This window comes from Podarcis tiliguerta, assembly GCF_965153285.1.
Source record: "Podarcis tiliguerta genome assembly, chromosome: 16".
Classification (NCBI taxonomy): Eukaryota; Metazoa; Chordata; class Lepidosauria; order Squamata; family Lacertidae; genus Podarcis; species Podarcis tiliguerta.
The window spans coordinates 17,354,212-17,369,509 of record NC_139549.1 but is presented as its reverse complement, the minus strand read 5'-3'; the positions used below and the strand labels follow the sequence as shown (position 1 = coordinate 17,369,509).

Here is a 15,298-nt window from a genome sequence, read left to right as displayed (position 1 = left end):
ACTGCAGTGCTGGCTGTGCGAATCCGATCTGAGCCGCCGGGTCGCCGCCCACTGTGGAGGGGGGGTGCCAGGCGTGCGGTGCGGTGCAGTGCGGAGAGAGAGCGAGGGACTATATGGGGGAGGGACACTGCAGCGGGGGGGGGACACGCAAATTTCTTGCCTTGCCCCGGGTTAGGGGGCGCAAATTACTTGCCTTGCCCCGGGTGCTGACAACCCACGCTACGCCACTGCCTCCCCCAAACCCTCCATTAATTCTGCTGCAAGACTCAGGATCACACCCGATTTATTTATTTATTAAGGATGGTCACAGAAGGGTACAACAAGCCCTAGATCAAGGAACCTGACGATAAATCCAACAGTGAGCTGGTCCTGCTGTCTCTGCTCCATCTCCCTTCCAATTCCACAATTCTATGAGTCTATGAATCCAGGGACACGGTGCCAGCATGAACAGACCATGCGTGCTTAACCCTCATGGAGACTTTGGACCAGTCACTGCGCACTCAGTGCATACACAGCGTGTATGTCAAGACTTCAGGGAATCCTATCCCTCTCACGGTGGGATGCCAAGAAGCGGAAAAACACAAAGGCAGTTTATTCAATATTCACAGAGAGAGACGAAGGAATGTAGTCTCTCTTAGTTAATGGCGTTGCTCCAAGTAAAGTCCCACCCCCTCAGACCCTCCTATTCTACATCACCCCTGCGCTGGCTGATCTGTGCTTTCTGCCTCTGAGTTTTCTGTTCTATTACTCTCAAGGCACACCTTGTTCTGGGAGAAGGGGGGGTCAGGAATGCTTTCAAGGGACACTTCAGTCTGTTAGGTGTCTATCCCCTGCTGCTCTCCCAATATTTCCCAGCTTCTCCCCCCTGCAGCCTCTGAACTATGACCTTCTGCAAACCACTGATCTAAATCTACACTGTCCTCCTCTTCTAGGGAAGGTGCAGGAGGGGGGGCAGTTCCCACCATTTCTCCTCAGTCTAGCCCCTGACATTGGGTGTCCCAATTTTTGGAACAACATCTTATCTTACCTGCTGTGCCTCATGAACTTGTAACTTCTAGACTCGTTTTTGGGACACTGTGCTAACTTACTGAATAAAACCTTTAAGCCATCCAATCCCAGCAACAGTATGAGTTCTGAAACTGATGGGGCAGAGGCAGGGCAAGTACTTCCCAGCAATGACGACATTACCTACCTATGTTGACTTTGGCGCACGTTGAGTTGTTCCTCTCTCCCACAACACACTTGTAAACGTCACCTTTTCTGTCATCTGCCGTCCCATCCCAAGGTGCCCCCACCAGCATCCTGTTGAGATTTCTTTATTTCATTAAATGTATAAACCACTTGACTATAAAAAGAAAAAGAAAACTCAAAGCGGTTTACAAAAAAAATATATCAATAAAACACAGTTTAAAAGAGCCATTCATAACATTCAAATAATAATTAAAACCAATGGTAAACTAAAAAAAAAAAACACATGTCAACATTCTGGATAGGCATGTCTAAACAAAAATGTTTTCAGCAGGTGCTGAAAATCCTGCCTGATGCCATTAAATGATTTAAAAGTCACAGTAACATGAAACCATGCCAATATTTGTATATTGTTTTCTGGAGTATTGTGGCATAATTTTGCAGGTAAAACACGGTTCTTTGCAACGGGAGTTTCACATGGAATTAGGAGCCATGGGTTCATGTCACTGATTAATTCCCTGGCTTTTAAGGGTTATAAAAACACTGTCAATTGCTGCACCCCATGTAGCTTTTTAGGAACTGCCCCAGAAAAGAGGAGACGGAGGCAGCAGTGGCCCTATCTAGCAAGTAGCCATCCCCCTCTATTCTAGCACTGTATCTGTAAAATGGTAGAGTGAATGTGCTGCATTACCTCACAGGATTGTTGTGAGGGAAATCACATCTTGCAAAAAAAAAGAAAAAAAGAAGAAGAGTAGTTTGGATTTATTTTTTTTAAGCACTGTATTACTATTACTGTACTGAAAACTAGATGATGAACTGTGAAATTTGGCAGGACAGAGTTGGATGGAGGTTTGTGCAGGAGAGAGAAAGGAAGGGAAAGGAAGAGGGAGACCCATTTCTCTTGCATTTCCTTCCTCCTGCTCACTTTCCCCTCTCTCATTTCTCCCCCCACCCTTCATTTTGTCCATCCCCTTTCCCAGGGGGTCCCGAAAACTGTTCTCACCACCTCATCTACTCACTCAATGTGTCTGGAAAGAAGCTGGAGAAAGGAAAGGGAGGCATCCCTAATACATTACTGGCACACACACACCCCAAAGTGCTGGCTGTGGAGAACCCAGTTCTTGGTTGGGGGGGGGGGTCCGACACGCTGCCCCACTTTCTCACTGAAGCCAGTCCCCCCAAGCTCATGAGCCCCATTGCCCACTCTGAGATGCCTTTTCCATGGGAAACAGAATGATCATGTTAAGCTTTGCATCTGATTCCTGGGTTCCTCATCGCCAGCAAAATCACAGATTCCTCCTTCATTCTGGTAATACGATGGAAATATATTATGGGGAAGTAGGGCATTCCCCACAGTTTTCCTCTGAAGGTGCTGCTTGGGATTTAGCCTATCACCCCAATGTTCTACCATATTACAATATCTGGAGGTATCAAAGGATGCAACTGTGTGTCAGCCCCACTCCTCATCAGTGAGATGAATTCAGCAGGCCAGGTTGCCCCCAAGATGGTTTGAGTATATAACACCAATCCCCCACATGATGATCAAGGGTCTGGAAACTAAGGCTCATGAGGAGCACTTGAAGGAACTGGGTGTGTTTAGCCTGGAAAAGAGGAGACGGAGAGGAGATATGATAGCCATCTTCAAATATCTTAAAGGGCTGTCATCACAATGGAGGCGAGAGCATGCTTGTTTTCCCCCGCTCTGGATGGTCGGACTTGAACCAATGGCTTCAAGTTGCAAGAAAGGAGATTCCAACTAAAAATTCGTAAAAAAAGAACTTTCTGACATCAAGAGCTATTCAGCAGTGGAACTGACTCCCACGAGAGGTGGTGGACTCTCCTTCCTTGGAGGTTTTCAAACAGAGGTTGGGTGGCCATCTGTCATGGATGCTTTAGCTGAGATTCCTGCATTGCAGGCAGTTAGACTAGATGAACCTTGGGGTCCCAACTCTAAGATTCTGTGAAGAAACCCAGAGCCTGTGTTCATCCTCTGAGGCCCTTCTTCATCTGCCCCCTCTACAAAATGTCTGGAGGGTGGCAACATGAGAATGGGCCTTTTCTGCAGTGGATCCCCACTTGTAGAGTCAGCGGCGGAGAAAGCCGCTCGGGCGCCTGGGGCGGCGCACCTAGGGGTGGGGCGCAGCCTGGGGCCTCGGGAGTCTGCCTGCCTCCTTCCACTCAGCCACCCTACAGCTGGGAGGAGGGAGGAAGCGGGCGAACCATTTGGGCAGCGCAGAGCCTGCGTGCGCCGAAACCACCGCGTCCCCGGAGAGACGTGAAGGCCCCGCAGTGAGTGCCACCCAGCATTTTGTCACCCCCCTGAGTGGTGACACCTGGGGTGGCGTGGACCTACTGCACCTCCTTCCTTCACCACTGTGTAGAGTACTCTCCCCAGGGAGGCTCACCTGGCACCTCCATTACATATCTTTAGGCACCAGATGAAAAGGTTTCTCTATAACCAGGCCTTTGGCTGATTAAACAATCCATGGCCTTTTAAATGTGTCTGTGCCAGGGGGTTATTGGTTTGTTTGGGGGGTGGGTTGTTGTTAGGTATTTTGTGTTCTTATTTTGTATTTTTACGTTGAAACCCACCCTGTGCTGTTGGAAGTTTAAATGCATCAGCGGAAGTTGAATTAATCACTGCAGGAGGAGCAGACTTTAACCTCCTGCAGGAGGCAGAAAAGGCCCACCAGCTTGGACGGCTTTAAAAGAGGATGAGACAAATTCAGGGAAAAGTCTTTATCAAAGGTTACTAGCCGTCACAGCTATGCTCTGACTCCAGGAAATGCTGCCAACTGTTCAAATGGATCTTGCAGAGAATGACAAGCATTATCTCCAAGCTGAGAAACCTTTCTACACCGCAAGAGAAGGCCTGGATCAGTTGGCAAACCTTAACCCACACTGAATCCCATTTTCAGGTCAAAAGCTCAGGTCTCCCTGTGTTATGTACTGAGTTGAATAGGATCCAAAATACAGCAGTCTGATTGGTCCTAGAACAATAGGATTCAGAATGCAGCAGTCTGATTGGTCCACAGGAGCCACCCAATCCAGCTCCAGGTGGAAGTGAATCCGCGACCTGATTGGCCTACAGGAGAATCCCGGAATGAGCCAATCACATGGGGCCCATTGTGTAAATAATGTATATAAAGCAGACATTCTGGGGGAACTTCCATTCCTCCTCACCACTATGAGCTGAATAAAGAACATGAAATCCACTCTCGACTCCGTGTATATTTCACCCCGATAACATAAATTCATGAGACATCCCATTTCCAACTCCCCCACAGCATCATTTCAAGCTAAGGAGGCCAGACATCTGGTGAACCCATTCAGCAGGACAGCTTCCATGTGGCTCTGGGCCATCAGGGGACGCTCCAAACACCCACCAGCAGCTATGGCGGCTGCACACAGAGGCTCTTCTTGAGTGCCTCTGTGTTTCATGTGATCTTTGGACCCAGTTCCCTAGCCACCCTTAATGGCAGCATATGGAAGTCTGGCATATACTGAATTTCTTCTCCATCTGTGAATTATTCTCAAGTGCACGAGGGCTGCCAACAGTTCCCTTTTGTTCCTTTGTTCTTTAACAAGTCCAGCGGATGTACAATTGGGGAAATCATTGGTGCAGCTCGGAATTTCCCTTTCTGATTCAGGACTGACGCAGGACTGAGGTCTGGAAGCCAGAGAAGAGGTGGAAGCCGCCTCAGAGGAAAGGCAGAAACGAGCAACAGGGGGCTGTTTTTAGACCTGCATTTAGGCCTCAAGGGTGTGGTGGGGGAAGACAGATTTTGAGGTACCACAAGTTGTCAGGAAATCATTGCCTGTTTCATTCCTTAGATCCTTGGCCTCAAAGCCAAAACCTTCATTCAAATAGTCTCCCCGCCCCCCTGCCACTAGAAAAGGAACGCTGAATGTTTCAGCACATACCCTAGTCTCTGTAAAAAAATCCACTCAAAATCGCCCCTTAGAGATATATCTAGAGATGCTTAAGGAATCATCTTTATCATCATGATCATCATAACTATTTCAGATTATTATCTGGGTTATTGACCTCTAGGTTCTAATGTTATGAGAGGGGGGAAAGCTTTTCTCTAACCACTTTCTCCATGCCATGTGTAATTTTATAAACTTCTATAATGTCACTTCTTTTTTGCCTTTCCTCTAAATTAAAAAGTCCCAAACATGGCAACCTTTCCTCATGGGAGAGTCGCTTCATCCCTTTGATCATTTTGGCGGCCTTTTTTCTGAAGCCTCCTGCTCTACAATATCCTTTTGGAAGGGAGGTGTCCAGAACTGCACATAGTATTCCTAGTGCAGTTGCACCATAGGTTTATATAACGGCATAATGATATTGGCAGTTTTATTTTTCAAATCCTAACGATCCCTAGTGCAGATCATTTTCAGAGCTGGCACACACTGGGGTCAGCAGACCCCAATGTTTTCCCAGGACAGATATCAAGCTAACTAGCCTGTAATTTCAAAGGATCCCTCCGGTTTCCTTTTCTAAAAATTGGTGTTACACTGTCTTCTTTCCAGTCCTCAGATGTGGAGGCTGATCTGAGGGAGCAAGTTACATATTTTTGTTAGAAGATTAGGAAATTCACGCTTGAGTTCTAGGGTGGATTCCATCCGGACTTTTGCCAGTTTTCATTGTGTCTGTTAGGCCTAGAACTTCACCTCATCACCTCTATCTGCCTCAGTTCCTCAGACTCCCTTCCTGCACAAGTTAGTGTTCAGGCACTGGGAATCTGCCCTAGATTTTCCACCATAAAGACGGATGCAAAGAATTCCCTCAATAATTTTTTCCCCAACCTGTGAGAGGGTACAAACTCCACTCCCTTATGTCTTGGCACTCAAAGTGCTAATTTGCCTCCCTCCTTTGGAGCAATATAACCGCCCCCCCCAACCCCACACAAAATATATTTGTAGACAGAACGGGCCTAAGACAATTTGCTCCCTGTGGTGGAGCAGGAAATCCTCCACTCACCACTCACCGCCCATCAAATTGCAGTGTCAAAGGCTAGCCAAGTTATTTTGGCACCTGAGGCCAAAAGATAATCCTATCAGCATATCTTCCCCTCCCTGGCAGCAGTAAAAATGCAACACACTTTTATGAAATAATAACATGTTAAATTTTAAAAAGTAAGCAGCAAGTAGGTTGCCCTTCCACGACACTGGAAATTAGCTGCCAGAGTCAGTCAGCTCACTTTGTCTAATAGTATGGCTGGCCCTGGAAGGACATGTCTTCCCTCAGGTTTCTGGATAATTGAACTAGAGGCAGAGGCCGTGGTTTTAAGCTTCCATGTATGTGTAAGTTTTGGTGACAATCTATAAAAAAGAGAGGAATGGTCATATTCAAAACAGCTATAGCAGGTTAGGTTTAACCAGCCTTGACTTACCATTTCTGCCCCTGGGCTGTGTACTGAAGGACTTTGTACCCAAACTGGGCTTCCTGTGGGCCACGGAAGATCTGAGGTCTTTTCACATCAATGTTAAATGGAGTTCCAAACCCTTGAATGGTTGAGAAAAGGAGAGAGAGAAATTGGGAGCATTTTTACAAATATATATACACATATTACTTACATTACTGTCACCTGATATGTGGTTTTTATTGTGAGATGCTTTTAGCACTCAAATGAAAAGGCAGGATAGAAATCTGTTTAAATAAATAAATGACACATATTAAACATATACAGTAATTAAATAAATGACACCTTTTTTTTCCTCGTGATGTTTTTTCTACTGGCAGTGCTGGTTGTATTGATACTGCTTTGAAGTCTGTTTTGGTATCTGTTTTTGTCTGTATTATATTTCATGATTTTGTTCACCGCCCTGAGCACTTTCTGTTGAGAATGGTGTAAATAATAGTGATAATTATGGAGATCTCGGGGACTGCAATACCTCAGGTTTCATAAGAATGAAGGTCACTAGAGACGCTGTAATACAGTATATGATTTTATTTATACATACGGGCCGAGTATAAAATTGAAAGGCTCACAGCATTAACACGCCCACAGACACTCCAACCGGCCACCATTAGGTTTGGGAGCAGGGGCTCCCCAATGCCATCGCTCTGGATTCTCACAGCAAACAAAATCTTTATGTCTTCCCAGCTCCACCTGCAGATTAGACTGGTCCTCCTCCTTTCACACGCACTTCCACTTTGAGGTGTGCTCAGTACAAACATCACTATTCCGTACCGGGATGGAAAATACAGCTTGGATTGAGAAAATCTGGCCAAAATGTATCATGAGCAGAAGGTCATGCAGAGGATGCATAACCCACAAGAGCTTTAACGGCAGCAAACTAAACGGAAAAAGATGCTGTGCGGCAGGCTGCAAACAGCACTCCAGAACTAGAACCAAAAAACCCATGGCCTGAGTGAGAGGCGACTCAGGCACTTCCTAGTAAGGTAAGCTAGAAGGGCCAATATACACTATGCTGGCTAGGGAGGGTACATATTGGCTAGCACTCAGGCCATCACCAATACACAGGAGTGTGTTGATTTATATTATTTATAAGGTAACCCAAGCATTACTGAACCACTTTTCTATCTGACATCCTCCAAATTGTCTCATGGAAACATTAAAACACACACACACAGAGTGAGTCAAAATATTACAAAATTACCCCAAAAAAACAAGCAATAAAAGTAATAAAATAAACGTCAACAGGACTCATATTCCACAGGCAGAAACAAATACACTGTAAAAAGACTCTTTACAAAACCCCAAAGAAGAAAGGGTTTCAGTCCTCAGGAAGGGATTTCCAGAGCCAAGGTGCCACCACAGAGAAGCCCCTGCTGCTCATACTCATCAAGCTAACCTGAGATAGGATGTGACTTGGAACTTCCTCTGAAGATCTTAATGGCAGTGGAGGCTAGTCCACTGGACAACTGCGGCACAGCTCTCCCACTAAAAATGTCAAACAGGGTTTGTTTTTTTAAAAATTCCTCCTCCAAAACTCAAAGCCAAACACTACTTCTTGTCCCACACATTTTATACTTCCTTGAAGTTACTGAGGCATTTTTGTCCATCTTCTGTTCTCTGGCCAATCAGCTCTCTGCATCACTCAGCCAGTCCTAATCCAGAAATATAGCTAGAGGTCCTTCCTATCCATCTCTAAACTGGTAAACCGTGTGACTGATCGGACTGCCAGAAAGTCCGCCCTAGTAGAAAAGCTCTTACTCTGTCTGTTGCTATGGGACCTGTTCAACACAGCCACTGCAACAGATGTAGGAGATGCTTCAAAGGCAGCCCTCTGTGCTTGCATTGGCCTATCAGAATCATACACTGCTTCTGAGCATGCTCAGAGCTGTTTCCTTGAAAGCCGCAACCCCACAGTCACCTTGACTGGACGTAACCGTCCAGGGGTCCTTTATCTTTTTTAGAGTTGTTTCCTTGAAAGCCAGAAAAACAACAATCCTATTTTGAGGAGCTGGGGGGCGGGGTTAGTTTAGTATTTGTTTTGTGACAGACACAGAGAGAGAGAGAACAAGCAAGCCAGCAATTATGAGTCTATTTCTATAGCAAATACCTTTTTTATCATTAAATCACCTGGCGTTATGAACCCTGTACATGAACAGAGATTATTTTGCCGCATTTTCAGGACTGAGTCAGGAACTGCAAATATGTTCTGCTATGCTCTGATGTGTCCTGGCTCAAAGGAAAGAATCTCCCCCAGCCCCTGCGTTGGAATTCTTTGTTTTTTGATTGGGGGGGGGGGGATAAATGTTTTGGATAATGAATAGTTAAACTGATTTTCCCCCTGAGGTTTTTTTTTGGGGGGGGGTCTGCATGCAACAGGAATAAAATTTTCCTCGCATTTATATCTGTGGGTTTTTTTGGCAATGGGTGAATACATGGATTCAGAAACTTATGTCATCTGATAAGGCTCAATTTCCGAATAAGAGTTGTGGAGTCAATCTTGTCTGAAAATTATACTTGAGCCCTCGCACATTGACCCTCTTTCCCTCTCCATAGATGTGCAGAGAATCTGGCGGGTAGTTTTTCAGAGAGGAGGAGACAGTAGCACTCTGCACGTGTAGAACGGCACACTTTCCTAAATAACTGTTTTACAAGTCCTACTGGGATGAAAACGGCAGGGTTAAAAATTGCAGCCCTACCAGGTCAAAATATTTCCAGCAGACACTGCTTGGAATAAGAGAATTGTAGAGTTGGGAGACCCTGAGGATCATCTAGACCAACCCCACCTAAAATGCAGGAAGGAAGAGCAACAAGGGATTTGGAGAGTGAAAGAAAAGAGCTATTCTAAATTCACCTATCTCTTGCACGTAGTGGACCTGGAAGCATCATTTTGGTTACTGTTTGGGGCTGCAGTTTTGAGTGGGGTGTGTGTGTGTTCTTCAATCGCCATCCCTCTCCAAAACTGCACCTCCAAAACTGGATGAACCACCAATTTGGGGATGGTTTGATACAGCCCTATATGAAAGCAAGCATTATTTCCAGAAAACAGGATCCAAATCATTTTTAGAATATATACCGGTATTTTCCTCTCTTGTGATCAAATTTCAAACTGTAAGGTCCTCACAGGAGGGACCTACCTTATTTTTTGCTTATGATTTGACATATGTGCAGTAATTGTACTAATTATTAAAAAATTAGTCAGTCCATAAATGAACAACTTCGTGGGCTGAAACTTGTTTCTACATGTCGATCACAGGAACTTGGGCTCATGGCCTCACACCAGTGATTCCCAAGGTGAGTGGTACCATCCCCTGGGAGGCCGTGGGATTATTTAGGGGAGCACAAAGAGAAATCGGGGTGCTGGCAGGGTACCATCAGACTTTGAAAAACTGGTATCACTGGATCATCAATTTTGTTCAATTATTTAACTAAATTGTTTTAATTGGATTTTGAATAAATGTGCAATTAAAGTGGTAGCTCGGGTTAAGAACTTAATTCTTTCTGGGGGTCCATTCTTAACCTAAAACTGTTCTTAACCTGAGGTACCACTTTAGCTAATGGGGCCTCCCACTGCTGCTGTGCCGCCGCCGTGCGATTTCTGTTCTCATCCTGAAGCAAAGTTCTTAACCCGAGGTATTATTTCTGGGTTAGCGGAGTCTGTAACCTGAAGCGCATGTAACTCGAGGTACCACTGTAATGGCTAATGTTTTGAAGTTGTTGTTGATAGCCTTCTCTTCCATGAATTTGTCCAATCTTCTTTTAAATCTATCCAAGATGGAGCCCATCACCACCCCCTGTGGGAGCAGATTCCATAGTTTAACTGCACGCAGTGGAAGGACTTCCTTTTATCCGCCTTAATCTTCCAACATTCCACTTAACTGTCAAGTGTGGGAGTTCCCTTCACCCTTCAGTAGCTCACTGATAATAATTAACGAGCAGTTGATAGTTTTATAGTCATTTTATTACAGTATCATGTTGCAAGCACAAACAGAAAACCTTCCGCAAGATCGGTTGCCTACTCTGAATCCTCCTTCTGACTTCCGCAGCAAGGAGTGTGCCAATGGGAAGCTCCTCCCCCTCTCAGCCTCCTATGTTCTCTGATACGTTTGGACCTCTGAGTCCCTGGGGAGGGGGGTTTCCACACACTCTCAGTTGATGTGTCTCCCAGCTGCCCCCTCCCTTCTGGATCTCTTGTCATTATCTCATAGCTGGGTAACTCCTCCCTAATCTGTCCAGCTTCTGTGTCTATGTATGCCTCTCTCTCTGCTTCTGAAAATGCTGGAGGTAGGTGTGGGTGTGTATTCCCCCTCCTCTTCTGAGATGAATTGATCTGCCTGCAACTGCATTCCCCAATCTTCCGATCCAGACCATTCCCTGACGTTAACTGGATGTCCACGAGTTTGTGGAACCAAGGGGGTGGTTGCTCAAAACAATTTGGGAACTACTCTCTCACATCTCCTAAACTTACGGCCATGTTGTTGGGAATGTGTGTGCTGAGGAGGGGTGAGGTTTCTTTGCTCAAGAAGAAGAAAAACGATCTGATGCTTGCAGCTGCTAAAACAGCAACCCACCCACCGCAGTCCGCCATGGCACAGCCTTATGAGCCAAAATTCCAGTCCAACTTTCACAAAGTTCCCAACAAATTTCGTCCGTTTCAAGTTACCGGCACAATCCCACATCCGTTCAGCGAACGCACTCTGGAGGGAAGGGAAGGCCAGGAGCAAACGTGGGCCAGTATCTGAAATTTGGACAGAGAGTTTACCTTGGCCCTGCAAAAAACATTGTTTACCCTTCTGGCTGGCTCAGAAAGCCTTCTCTGTTCTCCTCTGGCAGGTAGTCATTATAAGAAGGATTAAGCTGCGCCTGAGAATCTGTTTTCAGCACTGCAGCCCAGGTGCATTTGAGACAATAGTAAAAGTGGCAGTGTTCCTGATCGTGTGCAGAGTGCCTCACTTTCCCCCTTGTCTCTAGCCATGGATCACTCTTTTACACACATCTGATATCAGGGTAAAGACAGTGGTTTAATTTCTGAAATGGAGGGGAAGACCCCTGAATGATGTCTATATCTGCCGGTAAGGAGATGTTGGAGGCCAGCAAATCCACCTGCACATCACTATCTGACTTATTATTATTATTTTGTTAAACTGGAAGTATTAATTTATGCTGTTGTAATTTTGTTTGTTTACCTTATGATAGTATGGTTGTTTATTGGTCCTGTGTATTTAATTTTGTAATTTTTCTATATTGATTTCCTCTGTTTATTTTTATTACTTTGTTCCCAGCTCCAGGATCGAAAACATTCAATAAAGAGTGGGCTATAAATACTGCCAATAAATAAATCAATGACCTGAAGCCTACAGAGCAACCGTACTATCTGATGAATGTAACCCTGCTCTCCAGTTGCTGCAGTTACTCCGTGGCAAAGGAAACACACTCTTACATGCTGGAAACCTGGGCTTAGCCAACAGTACGTACATAGCTGATTGTTGGAGGTCCTTCATACAAATTGTACAAATTGCTTTCCATATGGAAATGAGTATTAATGCCCCTAGCATTCTGCTTGGGGCAAAAGATAACATGGAAGCAGTCGAAATCTATTTGTTGGAAATAAGTTTGCCAGTGTTTTGCTTTTGTCAGGAAGGAAGGAAGAAAAGCAGAAGCGGGTAGCGTCAAAGTCATCATCGCCAGTATCTGAGGGAGCGATTTCCAGAAACGGAGACCAGCAGCAATAGTCCTGCCCTCCCAACGGCAGCTCAGAATCTGGCAAAGCCCCGGAGAAAAGAGCAAAGCGTTTCCTGGCTCGCAAGTGGATGTGTATGGAAAGGGTGTCGCTGTCCGTGCCTCTCGCACAATGGCACCTCTGTCTGTCCCTGCCCCAGATTCCAAATGCCAAACGGAAACAAGCAAAGCAATCATGAACTGGTAGAAGCTGAAATATATATATCTCTCATATCATAAATTGCGGCTTCTTACTTATGGAGAATGTGCCCGGCAAACCTCCACTACAAGTTCGAAAGCAAACCTTGCTGTTTGTACCGTGTAGCTTGGCCTTTGCCAGATGTTTTGGACTCTTCACTGGGGCTGATTGGAGTTGTGGTCCGAAACATCTGGAGGGCACCAGGCTGGCTGGTGTAGTTCAACTACTGGTGGAGAGGGGAGGGAATCCAAAAGTCTAGACTCTAAGGCTCTGCTCACATTCCCCTTTACTGGGAAAGTGAGCACAGCCTTACAGTCTAGACTTTTGGATTCCCTCTGCACACTCACTGCGTTCCCACTGCTGTGTTTTAAAAAAAACCTGAGTTCACACAATGTTATCCAGAATTCAGGTGTGCGCCCTTTACTTTGCTGTAATGTTGGATACATTGTTTCTCACACCGATTTAGGGGTTCCAGACCTCCAGGTCTGAGCTGAACATCTCCAGGTGTGCCTGGCCCTCTCCAGGTGGCAGGTGGAGGTCTCGAATCTCCAGGTGGGTGAGGGGCATTTAATAAATATAAATATTAAGAAGACCGTGCGTGCAGCTTGCAAGCTTCGGCCCAAGAGGGGCTGGCTGCAGATTGTAGCATAGACACTCCGGGAGTGGAAGGTCGGTCCTCCTTTGCTCCCTCCCCCGCCGTCCCTATTGACCTATGTCTCCAGGGCCTGACCTGACATCACCAGACGCTGCCCCTAGATCTCAGGTTTGAGCCCTGAAATCTCAGGGTCTGGGAGGCTCCTAATGTGGAGTCCTGAAGCCATTCCTAATTCATCTCTCTAGCCATAGGGTCTTTGCATAGGTTCAGTGCCGGCCCTACGATTGGGCAGAGTGAGGCATCTGCCTCAGGCAGCAGATGCTGGGTGGAATGGCGATGAGGTGTGGGAGGGCAGAACAGCCATAGTCTGCTGTCACCACTACCATCACTGATGCTACTGGTGTGTGTGTGGGTGTGTGTGTGTGAGAGAGAGAGAGAGAGACTGGGAAAAGGATACTGCTAGACTTTTTGTTTTGTTTTGTTCTGTTAGACTGCTGTCTTTTTGCCAATTTAAAATACATTTCTTTTTTTTTTCTTTTTTTAAGAAAAAGGTACCAGGTTCTTTCTCCTCACAAATCCCAAAATTTTGGTCTCCTCCTTGCTTCCCAGAGATCTCACATGAGCAGTCAAAATGGCTTATTTTCTCCTGTGGTGGGTGTAGCAAAACTTTGCAAAGGAATCATAGCCCACAAGCATATTTTAGGAAACACCAATTAAAGGGGGCGAATTCAAACCAATCCGTCTTGCCTTTGTCTTGGAATATTGACTAGAGATGGGACACAACGTCTTTATTGAGTTCGCCTTTAAAGGCAAACCTACCAAATTTGCATTTTTGTTAAATAATGCACAAACTGAAACACAGCCAGCCTTCAAAATTCGCACTTTTTTGCAATGCAGTTCTCCAACAAAGGAATGTTTGCAAAAAATGCACATTAGGTAAAAGTATGTATGCATGAAAATGAACATATTAGTGAAAATAACATACAAAAAATGCACCATATTAGGAGAATTTGTTTTCAAAAACATGCACATTAAAGTGCATACAAAAATATGTTTATTTGGAGAAATCCACACTCATTCTCACAGCTCTGAATTTTGCAATGCCAAGTAAAGAGCAATGCAAAGTAAAGTGTGCATATAGTACTGAAAACAGCGGCGGCAGTGGGAGGCCCCATTAGCCTAAGTGGTGCTTCAGGTTAAGAACAGTTTCAGGTTAAGAACGGACCTCCAGAACGAATTAAGTACGCAACCAGAGGTACCACTGTAGCTGTAATCTTGTTTTTTTTCCTAATGCAACTGATTTCTCTGTTTCTGTGAGCAAAATTCTCTGACGTGGGGGTGTAATGTTTGTCAACATTAGCCTTGAGTCAAGTCCATTGTTAATCCTGCTCTCTATTTAGACTTGAGGCAGGCAAATTTAATTGATTTATTTTCCTACACTTAACCCCCACCTTTCACAGGAATGCAGGAAGCTGCATAACACTGACTCAGACCTTCGGTCCATCTAGCCCAGTATTGTCAGCACCGGCTGGCAGAAGCTCTCCAGCTTTTCAGGCAGGGCCAGGATTAGCAATACTTAACACTGGCAAAGTACAATATGAGAGAAGAATCCCAGAATCCTTTGCAACGTTTCAAGGATTTGCTGTTTTTCAAAGCCTTAGCATTGTCAATAGATTTGGGGGGAGAGAATGGGGGAGTGGAGAACAAGAGGATATGGTGGAATAAATAGAAACCAAAGCTACCTCCCTTCTGCCCTCCTGGCTTGTAGGAAGCTTCAAAAACAAGCTTGCTAAATCACAACGGGTGCTGCAAAAGGAAGGCTCTCAAGAAGCCTGCAATATCCATTCATAAAAATATAAGCTGGTTAGCAGCATCTCCAGAGCTGGGAGTGGTCCAGAAATACTCAACAGAGAGAAAGAGTAAGGCGTGGGAGGGAAAGAGGAAAAACAGATTGTAGGGACCAGAGGAGGGTGGGAGACTTGCTTGAATCATGTCCTTGAGATGGAGAATGAGGAGGAAAGGGCTATCAATAGCTATTAGGCATGATGGCTGTGCTCTGCCTCCATCACTGAAGGCAGCAATGCTTCTGAATATCAATTGCTGGAAACCGCAGGGAGAGAGAGGGCTCTTGGGCTTGGCTCCTGCTCGCAGATTTCCCATTGGGGTATCCGGTTG

General features: G+C 45.4%; 1 protein-coding gene across 1 annotated transcript in view; it reads right to left on the bottom strand.

The window, feature by feature from the left end:
* ITGA10 (integrin subunit alpha 10) overlaps window positions 1-15,298 on the bottom strand; it is a 53,021-nt gene that overhangs the window by 33,346 nt on the left and 4,377 nt on the right. Inside the window, exons 2-3 of the mRNA XM_083417287.1 lie at window positions 6,585-6,696; window positions 1,193-1,302 (exon numbers count right to left, since the gene is read on the bottom strand). Coding sequence (XP_083273413.1) covers window positions 1,193-1,302; window positions 6,585-6,696 — 222 coding nt within the window. The remainder of the gene's footprint in view (window positions 1-1,192; window positions 1,303-6,584; window positions 6,697-15,298) is intronic.